The 19,401-nt window shown below is 37.3% G+C and overlaps 1 protein-coding gene across 11 annotated transcripts in view; it reads left to right on the forward strand.

The window, feature by feature from the left end:
- SPAG9 (sperm associated antigen 9) overlaps positions 1-19,401 on the forward strand; it is a 77,992-nt gene that overhangs the window by 29,166 nt on the left and 29,425 nt on the right. For 5 of the 11 annotated variants that reach the window (XM_015570832.1, XM_015570831.1, XM_015570827.1 and 2 more), the window contains 8 exons: positions 6,261-6,468; positions 7,214-7,313; positions 10,175-10,296; positions 14,832-14,843; positions 16,069-16,083; positions 16,540-16,597; positions 17,420-17,572; positions 18,051-18,102. In XM_015570832.1, the coding sequence (XP_015426318.1) occupies positions 6,261-6,468; positions 7,214-7,313; positions 10,175-10,296; positions 14,832-14,843; positions 16,069-16,083; positions 16,540-16,597; positions 17,420-17,572; positions 18,051-18,102 (720 nt within the window). Of the gene's footprint in view, positions 1-6,260; positions 6,469-7,213; positions 7,314-10,174; positions 10,297-14,831; positions 14,844-16,068; positions 16,084-16,539; positions 16,598-17,227; positions 17,291-17,419; positions 17,573-18,050; positions 18,103-19,401 lie in introns of those variants that run through there. The other 6 variants (XM_015570833.1, XM_006774217.2, XM_006774218.2 and 3 more) reach the window with 3 other exon arrangements.

A 19,401-nucleotide genomic window follows, 5' to 3' on the forward strand; every position in this document is an offset into this window, starting at 1 on the left:
GTCCCGGGTTATTCCGGTCAAGGGCATGTACCTGGGTTGCAGGCACATCCCCAGTGGGAGATGTGCAGGAGGCAGCTGATCGATGTCTCTCTCTCATCGATGTTTCTAACTCTCTCTCTCTCTCCCTTCCTCTCTGTAAAAAATCAATAAAATATATATTAAAAAAAAAAGAAAATGCTCTGTGAGAAAACCACATGATGGGTTATAACTAAAAAAACAGAACTGTGGGAAACCTTGTGGCAGAAGAATGGCAGTTAAAGGGACTTGCCAGTGATTGTAAAGTGATAGACCTTATTTGTTGCTATATCGAAAATTTCTCACTGTAAGAGATTTGTAGTCAATAAGGTTATATCTTCAGGTATTGGAAAATCTGCCAGGAATGATACACCTAGGCCAAGAATAACCCACAACTGTCCTGAAGAAGAGCAATAACTGCAAGAATTTGCCCTCATAGATATCATGACGTATTATAAGACTGTAATTATAAGGTGGTGTAGTATTGCATTAGCTGCCCTTTTCTTTCTGCACATTTCATTCCTAAAATTACCAGGTAGGGTAAGGTAAGTGTCCACAGGGAGGGGTGGGGGTAGGTGCCATAACCCGAGCAGGGTTAGGAGGGTACCCATGTCAGGATAGCCTGCTGTAGACAGGACGTCGGCGGTGTGAAGGGCATCCTTGCCCAGGGACAGCCTGTCTGGAGGGGTGTCAGATCCTGAACCTAGGCTCTCGGCATAGGGTGTCAGTCTGAGCAGGTGAGGAAGCCTGATGCTTCCTCATGCAGCATCGTCCAGGGGTGTGGGTGGGGGTAGTCTAGACTGAAGAGACAGAAGATGTTCAGGGAGAGAGAAAGGCATTGGCAGGGGCGGGGGTTTTGTAGTGCCAGCGAGGAGAAGCCACCGAGACAGCACCCCTGGAAGTCAAGGGACAATAAGAGTTTTAGAATGGAAGGTTTATTAGCAGTCGGCTGTCTGGAGAAGTCAAGTAGAGTGAGGACTGAATTTGTAGGTGTAGGTTTGAGCAGTTTGAGTTGCAGGGCCATTAACTAGAGTGAATGTGAATTATGAAAGAAGGAAATAATAGAAAGCATAGATTACTCATGAAAAGTGTTGCAGTGGGCAGAGAGGAAAGGGATAACGAGTTGGCGGGGTGGAGAAAAGGGACTCAATATGGGAGAGTCTGGGTGGTTTGTAGGCTTAGAAGAAGAGTCCAATAGATAGAGAAATTTAAAACAAGTGTGTGGGGGAAGATGATACATCAGGATAGTAGAGGAAGGGAAGATGGATGGGATCACATATTCCAAACAACAATTAATATCTGCCCTATTAGTGGGACACCTCAGTTTTTCCTAGTCTTTTGCTATTACTCACAATGCTGCAGTAGATAATTGTGTACATAATTTTGTACTTGTGTTTATAATCCCCATACATGGGATTGCTGGGTAGCAGCATGTATTTAAGATATTGATAGATATTGCCAAATTACCTGCCAAAGGGATTGTAGCCATTTGTACTTTCACTGGCAATGCTGTATAAATTCTTTATTGCTTTATAAGTTTAGAGTTCACATATCCCTCCCTTATGCCCAAATGTGGAAAGAGAGAATGAAGTGTTTTAAGTATCATTTTAAATATATGCTTTTTCTAGACCTTGTTTGGTATCAGTTTGGCAATGATTTCACAGGTTTCAGATATACACATCTGTGTGAATATGTACCTATACATACATACATATATATATGTATGCTCCTACATACCTAAAGTCACGTGTGTGAGTGTACGCATGTGTGTATATACTCGAAAAATGTATATTGTTTCCTTTGAAGAGTCTCCTGGGCTGTTAATTGTTAGTAGAATGTGACTTTAAAAAATGTTTTTATTGATTTTTAAAGCGTGGGGAAGGGAGAGAGAGAGAGAGAGAGAGAGAGAAACATGGATGAGAGAGAATCATTGTTTGGATGTCTTGTGCATGGCCCCAATGGGGATCAATCCTGCAACCCAGGCATGTGACCTGACCAGAAATCAAACCAGTGACCTTTTGGTGCATGGGTCAGTGTTCGACCACTGAGTCACACTCGCCAGGCTAGAATGTGACTTTTAGAACCGAGAAAAGCAATTTTAACTAAAAAACAATTGTATTTGGTACCTACTTGTGAAACTTTTAAAGAATTCATTTAAACCACTTGAAGTAGTTTAGTGGAACTGTGTGAGGAGCTCTGGTTAGCAGGGTTTGGTATGTAAAGCCAGTAGTCACTGGGTGCTGCCTTCAGGGGATGTGCTTAGCATGCAGAACAGGAATGTTTGAGCAGAGCCAGCATTCTTGTTCGGAAGAATTTTTCCATCCTCCTCCACTTGTGGTTAAGTTCTTAAATTGTTCCTATTTCTTTAGTCTTCCCAAACTTGATACTCTATAGCAATTGAACCTTATTCCTGTATATTTTATAATTAAATATTCCTCTTATAAAATCCATCTGTAATTTTAAATTCTCAAACAGCTAAAGCTTCCAGGTTTTAAAAATGTTTTGTTTTGAAATATTTTAGGCTTACAGCAAAATGGTAGAAATAGTCCGGAGTTCTCATCTATCCATCACCCAGCACCCACCAAAGTTAACTGACCATTGTACAGTTATCCACACTAAGAAATTAACATTGGTACAATACCATTAGCTAAACTACACACTTAATTTGGAGTTTGCTGGTTTTCCCACGACTTTCCTTTTCATGTTCCAGTATCCAGTTCCACATTGGGTTAAGTTTTCTCAGTCTCTTCCACGGTGTGATATTTCCGCAGTCTTTCATGTCCTTAAGGCTTGAAGGGCACTGGTTAGTTATATTATAGAATGTCTCTCAATTTGGGCTTTTCTGTTTTTTTTCTCTTCATGATTAGATCGAAGTTATAGATTTTTGGCAAGAATACTGCAAAGGCAATATGCATTAGGGGTGTTGTTAACCTTGATCACTTATTTCAGCTGGGACATGTCAGATCTCTCCATTGTAAAGTTACTATTTTTGCCTTTATAATTATTCATGGTGGATATACTTGAGGATTGTGCAAATGTCCTATTTGTCAAACTTTCACCCACTGATTTTAGTATCCATCCGTGGATCTTATCTACAATTATTACTGTGGTGTTCCAACAGTAATTTTTCTGTTCTCCATCTTCTACATTTATTAATCAAAATTCTTCTGTAAGGGAGAGCAGTGTTCCTTCCCTCTCCCCTCCCTCCCTTCCTTCTTTTGTTGGTTCCTTCCTTCCTGTTTGTACTCATGGCATTTATTTTATTATGTAGGTTAGCTAATACAGTCATTTCTTTTGTTGCTTAAATTGTTCCAACTTTGGACATCAGGAACTCTTTCAGGTTGACTCCTGTACCTTTTAGACATGCCCCACCCTATTTTTTTTTTCAGGCAGTCCTCCCTTCCCACCACCACCATAAGATGCTCCAAGCTCTTGTATTTTCTCTGTCCCAGCCCCGCAGTGGACTGCTGCTCCAAGGAGCCCTTGTTCCGTCTATTGGAGAATGGTATTTAGGAATCAAGATCTAGGCACTAAGTGTGCTTGTTGCTTGGAAAGTGGTTACTTGTAGGCACTTTTTTTGATGCTTAAGTTTGGTTTTTCATTTGTTTACATATACTGCATTACCTCCTTTTGGATTTTGCATTAGTGTTTAAGGTAGGGTAAAATAGAAATACAATTTTAAGAAAAATGGATTATATGTTGTAATATTTCATGTTGCTTTTGCTTGTTACAGAGGATAAGAAATTTCTTCTATAACATCAATTTTTATATATAAACTTCTTTCCTCACATATATCTTTATTTGATAACTTTAGAAACCAAACACAGATGACTGTTGGGCTTTGAAAGGAAAAAAAGGGTGAAGATTTACTCCTTTTAATTTTTTGTGCCTTCTTCCTATTCATTCATTCACTCATTCATTCACTCGTTCATTCATTCAGTTTTATTGAGGTATAATTGACAAAACGATAAGATATATACTTTCTCTCCCTTTAAGCTCATGCTTAGAGAAGGGGAAATGGAATTAGTTCTTCCTTAGTTGGTGTTTATAAGTGAGTTTTTCTGTGGTTCTCAACCTTCTAGCCCTTTAAATACAGTTCCTCGTGTTGTGACCCCAACCATAAAATTATTTTTGTTGCTACTTCATAACTGTAATGTTGCTACTGTTATGAATCGTAATGTAAATATCTGATATGCAGGATGGTCTTAGGTGACCCCTGTGAAAGGGTCGTTTGACCGCCAAAGGGGTCGCGACCCACAGGTTGAGAACCATTGATCTAAAGTAAAACGGTAAGTTTCTTCAACCCTAAATTCACCCTTCCTCCCCAGTCATTGGTGTATCCTCCAGACCTTTTTCTTTATATATGCACAAAGATGATATTAATAATGTCTGGAAGATGAATGGGTTTATGCTCTATGTATTTTTCTGCAGCTTGCATTTCATTTAAAAATGAATGTTCATAATCTTTTCATTTTTCTATATAGAGGGCCATCTAGATTTTGATTAGTTGAATAGTTGAGAGGGTTAAGGATGATGAGAATCCAAAATCAAAGATCACGTGAACAAACATTAAAGGAGAGGCAGTCTGGTCTCTGTAAAGTGAATCGTGTCTTACTAATCTATGGCTTTTTGAGGGAATTACCAAAAAATCTTTGTTGAGCCCAGCCAGCGTGGCTCAGTGGCTAAGTGTTGACCTATGAACCAGAATGTCACGGGTTTGATTCCTGGTCAGGACACATGTCTGGTTGCGGGCTCAGTCCCAAGTCCCCAGTATGGGGCGTGCAGAAGGTAGCCAATCAGTGATTTTCTCTCATCATTGATGTTTCTATTCTCTCTCCCTTCCTCTCTGAAATCAATAAAAATATATTTTTTAAAAAATCCCACATAAATGTTCGAGCCGCAGTTTGCCGACCACTGCCCTAGTAGATGTATCCATAAACACATTGCTATGTGAGATGTCTGCGATTTTGCTGCCTATGGTTTCTTCTAGGATTTTTATGGTTTCACAACTTACATTTTAAGTCTTTTATCCATTTTGAGTTTATTCTTGCGTATGGTGTAAGTTGGTGGTCCAGTTTCACTTTTTTTGCGTGTGTCTGTCAAATTTTCCCAACACCATTTATTGAATCGAGACTGTTTTGACTTCATTGTATGCTCTTGCCTCCTTTCTCAAATATTGAGTGTAATGGCTTGGGTCCATTTCTGGGTTCTCTGTTCTGTTCCATTGATCTATATGCCTGTTCTTGTGCCAGTACCAGGCTGTTTGGATTGCGGTGGCTTTGTAGTATTACTTGAAATCTGGTATTGTAATTCTTCACATAGAATAACAATAATTCTGTGAATTAGGTACTATTATTCCTATTTTACAGATGAGAAAATGTAGGTATGGAAAGAATACATAACTTACCTAAAGTCATACATTTAGTGAATGGTAAATTTACCTTAGTCATTATTATTATTACTACTACTAAACTTTTTTCAAAGACCTGGCTACTTTGCTTAAAAAGAACTGCCTTTATTGTTAGTCATTGGACAACTGTTTTAAAAATTATTTTGGAGTCACAAACCTCTTTGAGAATCTGAGAAAAGTTGTAGATTCTTTTCCCAGAAAAATGCATGGCCCACAAATTTTTGTATAAAATCTTAATCTGGGCATGTAGCATTTGAAAGCTATCTGTGGATTCTAGAATAATAGTCATCAAATTTTAGTGATTATATAAATCACCTGAGTTGCTTGTTAAAGTGCAGATTACCTGATTTCACAAATCCTCCCTTTAATAAGCACCTCAAATGGTACACTGTATATGTGGGATGTTTTAGCAGCACTGTCTACAAAGCTCTTCCCTGAGATTGGAGTCTTGTTATCCCACTGCTATTTCAGAGTAGCTACTACCCAGGACCTAAGTGTTGTGAAGCAGGTCTTTGTTATCAAATGATTGTTCATTATCACAACTGCCATGAAAAACTCTGAGGTCGATGTTAAGGTATAATGTTATTGCTAATACTGCCAATCTTTTATCTTCCAATTTTCTGTTTAAAAGAATATCATATATGCCTGAACAAATATGATTTATTTCCCAATTATTTGAATAGTCTGGAGATTATTGGTTTCCTTTGATAATTAGCAACTCTCTATTACTGTTTTTTTAAATAGACTTTTCTCTCAGCATGTTTATTTCTTAACCTATTTAAACAATAGTTTAAATTACTTATTTAAATTTTTTTGTAATTATTTTTATTTGTAGGATGAACTTTCTGATGTTAGCCAAGGAGGATCTAAAGCTACCACTCCAGCATCAACAGCTGCTTCAGATGTGTCAGCACTTCCTACTGACACGCCCTTAAAGGAAGACACTGAAGGATTTGTGAAGGTTGCAGATGCACCAAATAAGGCAGACATAGGCAAGCATATTGAAATTCAAGTAGCCCAAGAAACTAGAAATGTGTCAACAGGTACGTGACCCTAGTTCTTTTTTTCTTCTTTAAGAGAGGGGAAGTAGAGGAAAGAGAAAGAGAAGAAACATTGATACGAGAAACATCAATTGGTTTCTTCTTGCTCACGCCCAAATCGGGGATCAAACCCACAACCTGGGTATATGCCCTGACTTTTTGGTGTATAGGACGATGCTCTAACCAACTGAGCCACCCTAGTTCTTTACTTACTGGCAAAGTTTTCAATAAATCCAGATGATGTGGGTATGAGAAAATTCATCATTGTGTTGTTGATGCTTTGCATTTATAAAATAAAGCATTGGTTGCCAACCGGTTGTCCTAAAGGTTGGCGACCGCTGAAATAGATAAATAATTCGTTCTAATCAATTATACTTAAGCTTAAAGAGGTGATGATTAAATAAAGTTTTGGAGAGAAAAATGTTAGGAGCTGGAGGGTTGGAGAGCCTGAAAGGTAGGAGGACACTGTTTTTCTCTCCCTGCCTCAGATCATTAGTCTGAGTTCTGGCCTAGGATACACTGCATTGTGTCTCAAGAAATACAAATGAAAACTTTCTTTGGTTATTTATTAGTTTCTGATATTAACTGTTAATTAAGTATATGACATATTGTCTAACCCTATGTGTCCTAGAATATACTCTTTAAAAAACTTTTTTATGATCAAATGATGTATTTACAACCATAGAAATGACAAGATTTTTATATAAGGGCTCTATTCATTAATTAAGTCATCTTGTCCTTTTGTAAGGCTCTGCGGAAAATGAAGAGAAGTCAGAAGTTCAAGCGATCATCGAATCCACCCCTGAGTTGGACATGGACAAAGATCTCAGTGGATATAAAGGCTCAAGGTGCTGTAATGTCAGACATTGTCTCCCTCTTTTCCCCTCTCTCAGAAGTACGCTGTTGTTTTCTGGTCTCTGACCAGACTGAATGCATTCACATGTTTTGCTGAAGAAATGTTGGTATTGTATTTCAGTTTCTGTTTTTGAAACTGACATTGTACATGGTTTAAATGTTTTATGAACTATGGCCTTTACAGAATTAGGTATTAGAGCATGGAAGGTCAGGGAGAAAAGACAGCCAGAGGATATCCCTACATGTGGGAACCTAAGGAAGCATAGAAGCAGGTGTGGGGGAAATAACAATTTGAGCAAAATTTATTCCTCTCTCAGACCAGGAAGAAGAGACTGCTCCCTTCAGAACTGAAAGTGTCTCATTTCACATGGGGAGATGCTTAGTGGTGGAAATTGTTAGATAGCATCTTAACCAAGGTCATCTGAATAGATTGATGTTCAAGAATGTCAAACAGGAGCTGCTACCTTTTCATTCCTTCTATAAATTTTATCCTTTAATTAATTAATTAATAATTACCATTAAAAATACATGCCATTTATTGGTCACTTCTAGCATTGTGCAGTGTGCAGTAGTGGTTAAAAGCACAAACCTAGGGTAAGACTGTGGGTTCAAATCCTGACTTGGATTTGAATCTGAGGTAAGTTTCCTCATCCATAAAAGGAGTTTATGATACTTCAGATAGTTGTGAGAAGTGAATGAGTCAGTACATGTTAAATCACTGGCAAAGTGCCCAGTTCAATAAATGTTAGCTAATATCATCATTATTTTGTATCATTTGTTCTTAATTACCTATATGAGATAGAGGTCTTCATCTCCATTTTACAAATAAGGAAACTCAGAATGTTCAAGACTGCTAAGCCAGCAAGAGGTAGAGCTGGGTTCAGTCCAGGACTGTGAAAACTTAATGTATAAAAAGCAATTTGCTTCTGGTCCAGTCTCTCCTAAGCCTGGGAGATGCAGCTCCTTATTAACAGTTGTGCGTTTCTGTCATTCTGAATCTCTTTTAAAAATTTAAAAAATTATTTTTATTAGACTAGTGCGTGTATGTAGTATTAGGGTTAAGTGGTCATGCATAACATGACGGGCAGTGGTAGTCCCTTCCCCTCCCCACTGTTCATTCCCACCCGCAAGAGGTCATCTCTGTTACTTCTTAGCTCCCCTTGGCTCTACATCTTCAGGTCACATTCTTATGCAGGTCTTCCTGGTCCCTCTTTCGCAGCTGAGATTCTGTAGGAAAATTATCCTAATGCCCTAAGGCATCTCTTGTATTTAATGGATGTGTTAGCACTCCTGAGCATCTAGAATAGTAATAGCTGTCTATGCTTTCTTTGGAAGGATTGAGGACATGACGATGTTCTTGGTAGAGGGGTCTTCTTTCTTGTACCTTGTATATAGTAAATTTTTCATCCGTAAAAATCATATCTCCCAGTTCTGAGAAATTTTCTCTTTATTTCTTCTTCCTGTTTTCCTCTTTCTTTCTGGAACACCTGTTAGTGGACACTGAATATCTTGGCCTGACCCTCATTTTTCTGTTCTCTCCTATTAATGTTCTAATTTCTGGATGATTTATTCCAACTTTACCTTTCAACCCTCATTGATGTTTTTTCTCCCTAAAAGTTTTTTGTTTTCAATATTTATTTTGGCACGGTGCAGGTGCTCGTTAGCAGGACTAAATTGGGGGAGGGAGAGGGATGAAGAGGGAGGACATCCGTAATACTTTCAACAATAAATATTTTAAAAATATATTTATCCCGGGAAAAAAATCTTTGTTTTCAAGTTCCTGTTGCTGCCTGCATTGTCTCCTTTTGCTCTGAGTGCCTCTGTCATAACCCATTTATTTTGGTTCTTTTATATAGAGAGGCCTTTATATGTCTGCTCTGTGGCTATTTTGCTCAGACTGAAGTAAATGACTTATTCTCTGGTGTCCTGCCTATAACATTTAAACTTGGTTTCCATTTTCAGGGAGCTATGTTGCAAGAAGGGAGGTCTGAGATTGGATCTAGGCCTCATACTGTTTCTTGTGTCATCTTTCAGCCCGTATTTCTGTTATATGTCCCCCGTGGATGCTCCTCTCCAAAGATTGCTGGTTCCTTCCATTCCTGGGCCTTTCAGGGGTTCTGGCAGCATACTGACTTCCTCCCTAACCCCATTGGTTTAGGTGTCAGCTTTCTCTTGTCTGTTAAGTCAGTTTCTACTCCTTGCCAGTCTGTTTTCCACCTTACAGAATTTTGTTTACATTTCATTTGCCCTGGTTTCTTTTTCTATTCCTTATGTCCTTGTGGGTTCTTTCTAATTTCTTTCCTGTCATTTTAATTGATTTTTTAATTATTGGGTGTTAAATGACTATGTTCAGTTCACCATGTTTAATTGGAAATTCTGCAAAAATTTATTTTCCTATTACTATAACATTAATGTATAAACATACCAGTACATGTACAGTATATCCCCACGTCCCTCCACTCCTGCAAAAAGGGTTACATTATACATAATGTTTTGCTGTTAGCTTTTAAAATATTTTTTTAATTGACTTCAGAGAGTAAGGGAGAAAGAGAAAAAAACATTAATGAGAATCATCAACCGGCTGCCTCCTTCACAGCCCCTACTGGGGATGGAGCCTGAAACCTGGGCTTATGCCCTGACCAGGTATCAAACCAACAACCTCTTGGTACATGGGTCGATGCCTAACCATTGGGCCATACCAGCCAGGCGAGAAATGTTTATAAATCACATTTTGTATTATTTGTAAATGATAGGTAAAAAAAAAAGCCTATGTAACTTAGCCTATTGTATTCATTTAGACTGTTAAAGTCCTTATGATATTTGTTGATTTGGTTTTGTTGTTTTTATTGCATAGCACTCCCACCAAAGGCATAGAGAACAAAGCTTTTGATCGCAACACGGAATCGCTCTTTGAAGAACTGTCCTCAGCTGGCTCAGGCCTAATTGGAGATGTGGATGAAGGAGCAGATTTATTAGGTATGATGGCTTATCTGAAGACATAGCATACTGTTTTAAAAATATATTTATTAAAATAAGAAATTTTAACACTTGATTTTTCTGAGAGTTCTCTGAGTATTCTGTTTCAACTCTATGGGAAATGTGATCATTTTAGAATTTGTCATTGAAGAACATCTGGTTTGAAAAGAATATAGTGAATTTGGCTCTTTTACTCTTTTTTTAAAAAATATATATATATTTTATTGATTTTTTACAGAGAGGAAGGGAGAGGGATAGAGAGTTAGAAACATCGAGAGAGAAACATCGATCAGCCGCCTCCTGCACACTCCCCACTGGGGATATGCCCGCAACCAAGGTACATTCCCCTGACCGGAATCGAACCCGGGACCCCTGAGTCTGCAGGCCAACACTCTATCCACTGAGCCAAACCGGTCAGGGTGGCTCTTTTACTCCTTATTGGTGACCTTTGCCAAATAGATCAACTACTCTCGGCCTTAGTTTCTTTGGCTATTAAAGGAGGAGGTTGGACTCCGTTTCAGTGGTTGGGCAAACGCAGCTCACGGGCCAAATCCAGCTCCTCTTTGTATGTAAGGAGAGTTTTCTTGGAACACCTTCACACTCATTTGTTTATTCATTGTCTATAGTTGCCTTTGCACTACAATGTGGGACCTAAGTAGTCTGCAACAAAGATATGACTTAAAAGCCTAAAGTGTTCACCATCTGGCCTGTACAGAAAAAGTTTGCCGACTCCTGCTCTAGGTGATCTCTAAAGTCCCTTCCAGTAATAATTACATGACTATAATTCCTGTGAAGTAGTTTTGGTGTATAACTTCAAACCTTACAGAAATTGAAAACCTCATAGTATTAAAAATCTGTGCCTCTGTGTTAAATTATTGATTACCAGTTATGTCCTTGAGAGTTTGAAGTATTTTCTGAAGGAAACATTAATCCTGTATAAACAGAGCTCTCAGTCTATCTATCTAATAAGAGAGATTGAAAGTATATAAATAAAAGTGTTCTGTGTTAGACATAGACTCCCACTGTTAAAATCTAAGGAAAACATTGCAAGTAATTGAATGAGTTTGCATTTCTCAAGGGAGAACTAAAGGATTAACTCATAAAGAATATTCCATTTTTACATTTAAATTTATGGTTTAATTTTAGTTAACATAAAAGTATGAAAAGTTCTTTAAGATTTGATTGGTTTAAGAAACTGACTCCTTGGCAAAATTGAGGGGCTGATGTAAAAAATGCTAGAAAGAAGAATTTTGAAATGTTTAAATTCAGATTCAAATTTATATACAGTAAAATTCACTCTTTTTGGTGAATATTTTTAGTTTTGACAAATGCATAGATTTATGTAATGACCACCAGAATCATAAAAATCACACCCAAAATTTCCTTCTGCCCCATTGAATTTAACCAGAATGAGTACTTTTTTTGTTGCTTTTAGTTGATTTCAGAGAAGGGAGAGAGAGAGATAGAAACATCAATGATGAGAGAGAATAATCAATCAACTGTCTCCTGCACACTCCCTACTGGCGACAGAGCTGCATCCCAGGCATGTGCCCTGATCGGGAATTGAGCCATAACCTCCTGGTTCATGGGCTCATGCTCAACCATTGAGCAACACTGGCCGGGCCAGAATGAGTACTTTTTTAAAAATATATATATTTTACTGATTTTTTACAGAGAGGAAGGGAGAGGGAAGAGCCAGAACCATCAATGAGAGAGAAACATTGATCAGCTGCCTCCTGCACGCCCCCCACTGGGGATGTTCCCACAACCAAGGTACATGCCCTTGACCGCAATCGAACCCGGGACCCTTGAGTCTGCAGGCCGATGCTCTATCCACTGAGCCAAACCAATTCTGGCCAGAATGAGTACTTTTTAATGTAGTTTTGTACACTTTGCTGCCTCATAGTCCAATATTGAATAATATAATGTTTAAAGGTGCTAGCCCACAGTTTTTTTTAAAGAGTTAAGTAGCCACATAATACTTAGAAATAATTGTGGTCTTTTAAATCAAATATTTTCTGAAAGCTTTCATCTTTAAGTCAGAAAATTAAACATAATAAATAGGTTCAAAGCAAAATCCTGACACCGTGGCTTCCTTTCCACTTTGAAAAGAATAAATAGTTTTATATTTTCCCTTTTGCAGATATTGGTAGATTTATTTCTAGAAAGCTTCAGATTAGGAGATTTAAAAATACTATCGTAAGTGTAGCAACGTGTGCCTACTTTTTGGTCAGTGATAAGAAATGAAATTTCCAAGGCACATATTTGTTCTTGGCTTCTCTTCTGGACAGTTCAGTGACAGCCACTGAGGTCTAATACTCGCTAAAGGGAATATCGCTAACCTAACAAAATTGTTTCCCAACGTTCGTTAATGGGCCCGTTAACGAGCTCATTATTCATTTTTCTAGTTACCGTATTATTATAAAACTCTCTTCTCTAGTTTGAGGATATAAAGTGTATTGTAATCATATATGTGCTTAGTTTACTTTTTTCTGGTTTTAATAATTTAAAAGAGATAACTATCCCTCACAGTTTGTCCTTTATCTGGATTGGTATCTCATCCCCTGACTTTATTTTTATTGATCCCTTTCTCCATTCACTCTAGTCCCTTATTCCCAATAGCCACACTCTAGAAATTGAAAATTACACATTCATACATCCTTCTGTTGGGATTTTCTTTCTCTTGATTACATTCTGTATTTTCTACTCCATCTTTACTAACTTCTTTATATTATTACTGAAACATGTTCAGTTGTTGTCCATTTAAAAATAAAAATACTGCCCTCCTCTGACCATCTAGCTTCAGTTGCTACCCCAGCTGCCACTCTCCGCCCATTTCTAGTCACGCTTTTATGCAGCAATATCAATGGAGTATCTGTTATGGGACAGTTCTAGTGCCATGAGACAGCAGTGAACAAAACAGGCTTCTTAGAAGTGTGGCTTCTTTTAACCAGCACGCTTTCCCAGTCCCACTGGCATCTCAGCCGGCTGCAGTCTGAGTGGTTTTCTCCCCCACCCTTGCCTTAGACAGCCTCTTATTTGCTGTGTCCAATGGTTCCTTCTCAGTTATTTCACATGACTTCTCAGATGGCATTTGTCTTTCAAACTGTCTTTTGCTGGGTTTCTGGAATATCAGACTTACCAGACTGCCCTGCATGCTTTTCAGTCTTCTCTGCAGGCTCCCATTCTCTGCCCCTCTTTCAGCTGTCAGTGTTCCTGTCCCAACGCTGCTGCTCTGTTTGGGAAATCTTATTTGCTGTTGTTGTTTTTTGGCTTTCATGGCTGATGGTTCCAAAGTTTTCATCGCCATCTAAGATCTTTTTCTAGATCCCCAGGCTATTACTTTCAAACAGCCCATAGCCAGCTCTAAGATGATTTGTAGGGCTTTACACTTGATATGCCTAAAGCTCAGTTCATCATCTTTATTGTCCTGTCCTCCAAGGCTCTTCTTGTACCAACTTGTACTAACTCAGTGAATAAATGACCTCACCAGCCACTCAGGTCTCCATTCTAGATCTCTCCTTATTTTACAACCAATTGCAAATAATTGTTTGTGCCCTTTCTTTAAAGAACACAACTGTTATCTGCCTCCGTTTGGGCTCTGCTTAAATGGCACACCCTCCTCTAGGAATTGTATCTTGATCCCATAGTTAAAGCTTAGTTGTCACTGAAATACATTTTCATAGCACTGCATTTTATTTGTTATGCCACTCTTCATTCTTTACTGTAATTTTTATATACCTTTCTTCTTGAATAGACCATAAGCTCAATGTGGCCAACACAGCTATGTCTTTTGCTCATTGTTGAGTCTTCACTACTTTGCACAGCAGCTAAGTGAATGAATTCCTAAATAGTTCTAACAGTTTTGCTTCACCTCTAAATCTGTGATTCTTCATCTTTTGGAGTTAAAACTCCTTTCCTGAAGAGATCAGTGTACTTTGGGGGAAATGCCTGTACAGAACTGGATAAAATTGTGTGTACTTTCTCAAGAGGTTAACAGATAAATTGGAAGCCCATCTATGGACCCAACTTGAGACTCAAAGGTAAAATCAAACGAGGTGTCTATGATTTTGAAAACTACCAGGGAGTTTTTTGCTTGTTTTAGTAGGTAAAGTTTCCAAATACGCTAGACCTAAGTTTATGTTTGGTTGAAGTCTTTAATAGAAATGGGGCCATTTCCAGTTATGTTTTCCTTTTGGTTATGAGTTACTGTTTATTGATATATTTCAAAATGAAAATTTTGAACAATTCTTTTGATGATATGTTAAATTTATACACTAGATTTTAAGAGAATTCTTCATTAGGAATGTGTAAACTTTAGCAACTACATTATAGGTCATGATTCTCATATAATACATATTTTGATTTTTCATATTTACAATATTTATACTTTATTGTGTTTTGTTAATGGTTTCTACACATCTTTCCAATTTTATTGTCTCCTCTCATTTTGAAGTAAATGAGTGTAGATCTTGCTTTCTGAAAACAATCTAATTGAGGTTCTCTTTCATTTTTCTCTTGGGCTGCTTACCCAGGGGAATATTCTGGTGTGTATGCTTTTAAATACTGTAATGTACTGCTTTTTAAGCAAGGTGTTCTTGGCTGCTGTTCTCATTTAATGCTTTCTCATCATTTTTTTTCTGCTCCGCCATTTTTTGTGCCCTACACATATTTTCAGCTTTTATGCTTATCTCCCTGTATGCTTGAGAATTTATAGCAAACAAGGTCATTATATAAACTTCTTAAAACAAGTCTAAACTTTATTTCTCCTGACTCTATAGCTTTATTGAAAAGTTAACATTAGTGTTTAAATATTTTCACATATCTTGCCAAAATTCATTTTGAATTGGAATGTGAAACTTTTTTTAGGTTTTCTTTATTTTCAGTTTTTGGAAAATACATAATTAAACAAACATTATTCCTGATACTTAATTCTTCATGGTAGTAGTATTCTGATCTTTGAGAATATTTGAGATAATTATAGTACAGACAAAATATGAGTCCATATATAAGCATTGAATTTCTAGCATTGCTAGGTTGGTTTTATGTTAAGTTATCTTTAAGTCATTTGAAGTATTACCTTTATTAAAAAAAAATAAGGGACATGCTAACTCTGTTACATAGTTTTCTTTAGATATATTTTCTTCCTCTTTAGCTGTGTTATGAATATTGCTTCTCCCCTTGTATATAATTTTCTAACGTTAGCTTAGGGTAAATGAGCAATGAGTTTGGTTTTTCTTTGCTTTTTTTCTTGGCTTATTTTTGTGACTTTTTGAGATACATTCCCTACTGTGTTCTTTTATTTCTTCTGTTTCCTCTGAGTAATAATTTAGTTTTCTTCTCCTTAAAGATCACTATTTGGATCTTGCATTGAATGCTCTACCTGCCTACCTTAGAGGACTTACCAAATTACTAAACACGGTTCTGTAAAGTGACAACTGAACGTTCTCATTAACATTAACACTTTGAAGGAAACTTATGTTACTGATCTGGGGTTTTTAATGTAATTAAATTATATTTTATTATGTAAGAGAATTGGTAAAGCATTTATTTTTTAGGTCTGACCTATCTGAGCATCTTTAAGAATGAGGGAAATCATTGTACTTTCTGTCTTTTGCACATCATTATGCATTAAATCATGGCATTGTGATTCCAGATGGTTTTCATATCATGCATAAAACTACAGATTAACGACCTATTTTCATGTTGTTTCTTATACAAAACATTTCTTGTTCTTTGTTTTTGCGTTGCATGGAATGCATGGGCTTTCAGAACATAATTTCTTTGGTAAGGTTTCATCTGCATTGGGGTTTCTTCTTTCGTTGGCCTTGTTTCTGCCTGTTCTCTATGAATAAGGTCTAATTTTTTGGCAAAAGACTAAAATACCAACCTATGATTTGGAAAGATTTCTGATCCATATTAATCCTGTTCCTTTTCCTCCCCCAAAATGCTGCTATATTTTATAATGTTTGGCAGAAAAGTCTTGATCTTTTTTAAATATTTTGAGAAAATACAGACTAATGTTTATAAAGAATTGACTAGCGAAATCTTTGGCATTGTTTTGCGCTGGAAAATTATAATTTTATAACCCACTCAAGTAGATACATCAATTTAAATTATAGACAAAATGAGATTACTAAAGATAAAATTTATAAAATTTGGAACGATAGCTTATAAGTCACATAATTTTTGATAAATTTGTTTTCAAAGTTTTTATTCCCCCCCCCCTTTTTTTTTGCCTAGGAATGGGTCGTGAAGTTGAGAATCTTATATTAGAAAATACACAACTGTTGGAAACCAAGTAAGTATATATAGAATTTTAATAAGGGAAAGATGCTGAATTTTCTTCTTGTCTAAGTCAATGACATTTCTCCATTTCAACACAGGACTAATGCAGTCTTATTACCCCCATCTTATTCTCCTTCTCTGTGTATGGGTTTGTACACACACACACACACACACACACACAAGTCATGGGACCTAATTTCACAGATGAGTAGTTTTCATTGCTCAGTTTGTTTGCAGAGATTTTTATCTTTTCAATATACAGTTATCTGGGCTTTCTGTTAATATTTCTGCAAAAATGTTTTGCTCTATACCCAGCCTACCTATTTAGAGTTCCCACTATAGTTGTGGGTTCTCAGGTACAGTTTGTGGGTCTTAGGCCCTCAAACACATTGGCATCTGGTTTAGTGGGGCAGGTCCTGAGTCATGTGGAAAACATCAGGCCACATTGTTAATTTGTTGTGTCAGAGCAACGTTGGACCATTTGTGTATGTCCAAAACAGACTGAATCTGTAATGAACTCCTATGCCTGCTGTACCCAAAAGGAAAACAGATCGTAGATTTTTTTTTTCTAATTCAGACTTTTTTCTCATTAATTATTAAAGGTAAATACAAGAATTAATTTTACTTTATTGACTAGGTAATATCTTCAGAACTTATTAACAACAATACCCTCATGGATGCTACACTTATCCACAAACAACCTCAGGTAGAATGCCTTTGAAGCACTCAGTTATTCAGCTTTATGGTTGTATATATTTGAGTCTGCAGAAGAATAAGCTGAAAGATGGAAAGGATATGTATTTGTAACGATGCACTTGAAATATGTGTTTCTTAGAAATGCTTTGAATGTAGTGAAGAACGATTTGATAGCAAAAGTGGATGAACTGACCTGTGAGAAAGATGTGCTGCAAGGGGAGCTGGAGGCTGTGAAACAAGCCAAATTGAAGCTGGAGGAAAAGAACAAAGAGCTGGAGGAAGAGCTGAGGAAGTAAGTGTTCACTGTGTTGCTCTAAACCTGACAGTCTTGGCCAGTGAGCCTGCACCGCTGATAAGGAGAGCCCCGAGACTGGTGCCGACGCCCTTCTCAGACCAGGAAGGGCCAGAGCTGCCTGGAACAGGGTCAGGTGCCACCTGATCGCCTCTGCTGTGAGCAGGTCCCCATTTACTGAATATTAGCATTATTGTGTTTGTCACGATATGAAAAAAAGTTAGAAGAACTATTGAAATACTGCTAATAAGGAAATTAGAAACACTTTTCTTTCACCCAACCTTTTTTAATACGTGGGTCCCCCACCCCCCCTTGTACAGTGCTGTGGTAATGTTATCCTAAGTAAAGGCAGCTAAATAAAGCCTGTTTGGAAAAAAAATAATCATTTGGTGGTGGCTAAAATTTGTTACCTACTCTTTCATTCTTTGAAAAGGTGAACTCAACTCGCGTAACATGTTTTGTGTGTTTTTCCCACTAGAGCTCGTGCAGAAGCTGAAGATGCAAGGCAAAAAGCAAAAGATGACGACGATGTAGGTTTGCATGTTGGGGGCTTTTTTTCTTACCACAATTTTGTACTGGGGGGAAGTCTCACTGATTAAACTTTGGGTCGAGTATTATAAAGATTTTAAAAAGCCAGAGGCATGTTTGTGGTCAGGAGTCGGGTAGCTTCTGCTCCGTGTGCTGTCCAGATACAGTTTTCTAGCTGCATGTGACGTGCTTATTTTCCTCTGGCTCTGTGCTCTGACCTGCACATTGACGCTCATGGACCAACAGGGACATTTTGAGTTGTGGGTTTTTGTTTGGCCACAAATTTTCACTTAGAAATATGAACAATTAATAAAAATTGTTTAATAGCATTAAACATTAAAAAGATGAAGGGAAGAAAGTGGGTGGGGATGGTAAATGGTGATAAAAAAATAAAGTCTACGTTTAATATTAGATCACTAGCCCATAATGTTATCAACATATTTCAATACAAAAATATAAATATGAGCTTCTTCCCAATATTATTAGCATACTAGGCTATTCTGTTGGTAACTATTTTATGATTCCTATAACAGGTGCTTGCTACTTGAGCTTTAGACTTGAGCTATATGGGTGTCCTGGACAGAATAATTAGTTGGTGCCCCTTCAGTCTCATATTTGTTTTTTAATACAATATTTGATACATAAAATATATATGTAACATAACTAAGTTATGGATATAACTTAATATTAGAATTAACATTATGAACCCAACTGACACTCTAACCAACTGAGCTACCCAGCCAGGGCCAGCAATTAACTTCTTTGGTTAAAGTTTAAAATCTCTACTAGTCTTTGTATTTCTTTTATTTTCAAATATCTGTATTTATATTTGGAAATTAAATTGTCTACCTCTTTTTGTTAATAAGTAATTATTTATATCTCTTTTTTCATAGTTTTTTTACATTAAATCTTTATTGTTCACATTATTACAGTTGTTCCTCTTTTTTCCCCCCATAGCTCCCCTCCACCCAGTTTCCACCCCACCCTCTGCCCTTACCCCTCCCACTGTCCTCATCCATAGGTGTACGATTTTTGTCCAGTCTCTTTCCCCACCCCCACACCCCTTTCCCCCCAAGAATTGTCAGTCCGCTTCCTTTCCATGCCCCTGGTTCTATTATATTCACCAGTTTACTCTGTTCATTAGATTTTTTATTCACTTGATTTTTAGATTCACTTGTTGATAGATATGTATTTGCTGTTCACAATTTTTATCTTTACCTTTTTCTTCTTCCTCTTCTTAAAGAATACCTTGCAGCATTTCAAATCTTTGACTTGATTCTTGGGATCCTCTTGTCTGCTGT

This window comes from Myotis davidii, unplaced genomic scaffold (assembly GCF_000327345.1).
Source record: "Myotis davidii unplaced genomic scaffold, ASM32734v1 scaffold327, whole genome shotgun sequence".
In the NCBI taxonomy this organism is placed as follows: domain Eukaryota; kingdom Metazoa; phylum Chordata; class Mammalia; order Chiroptera; family Vespertilionidae; genus Myotis; species Myotis davidii.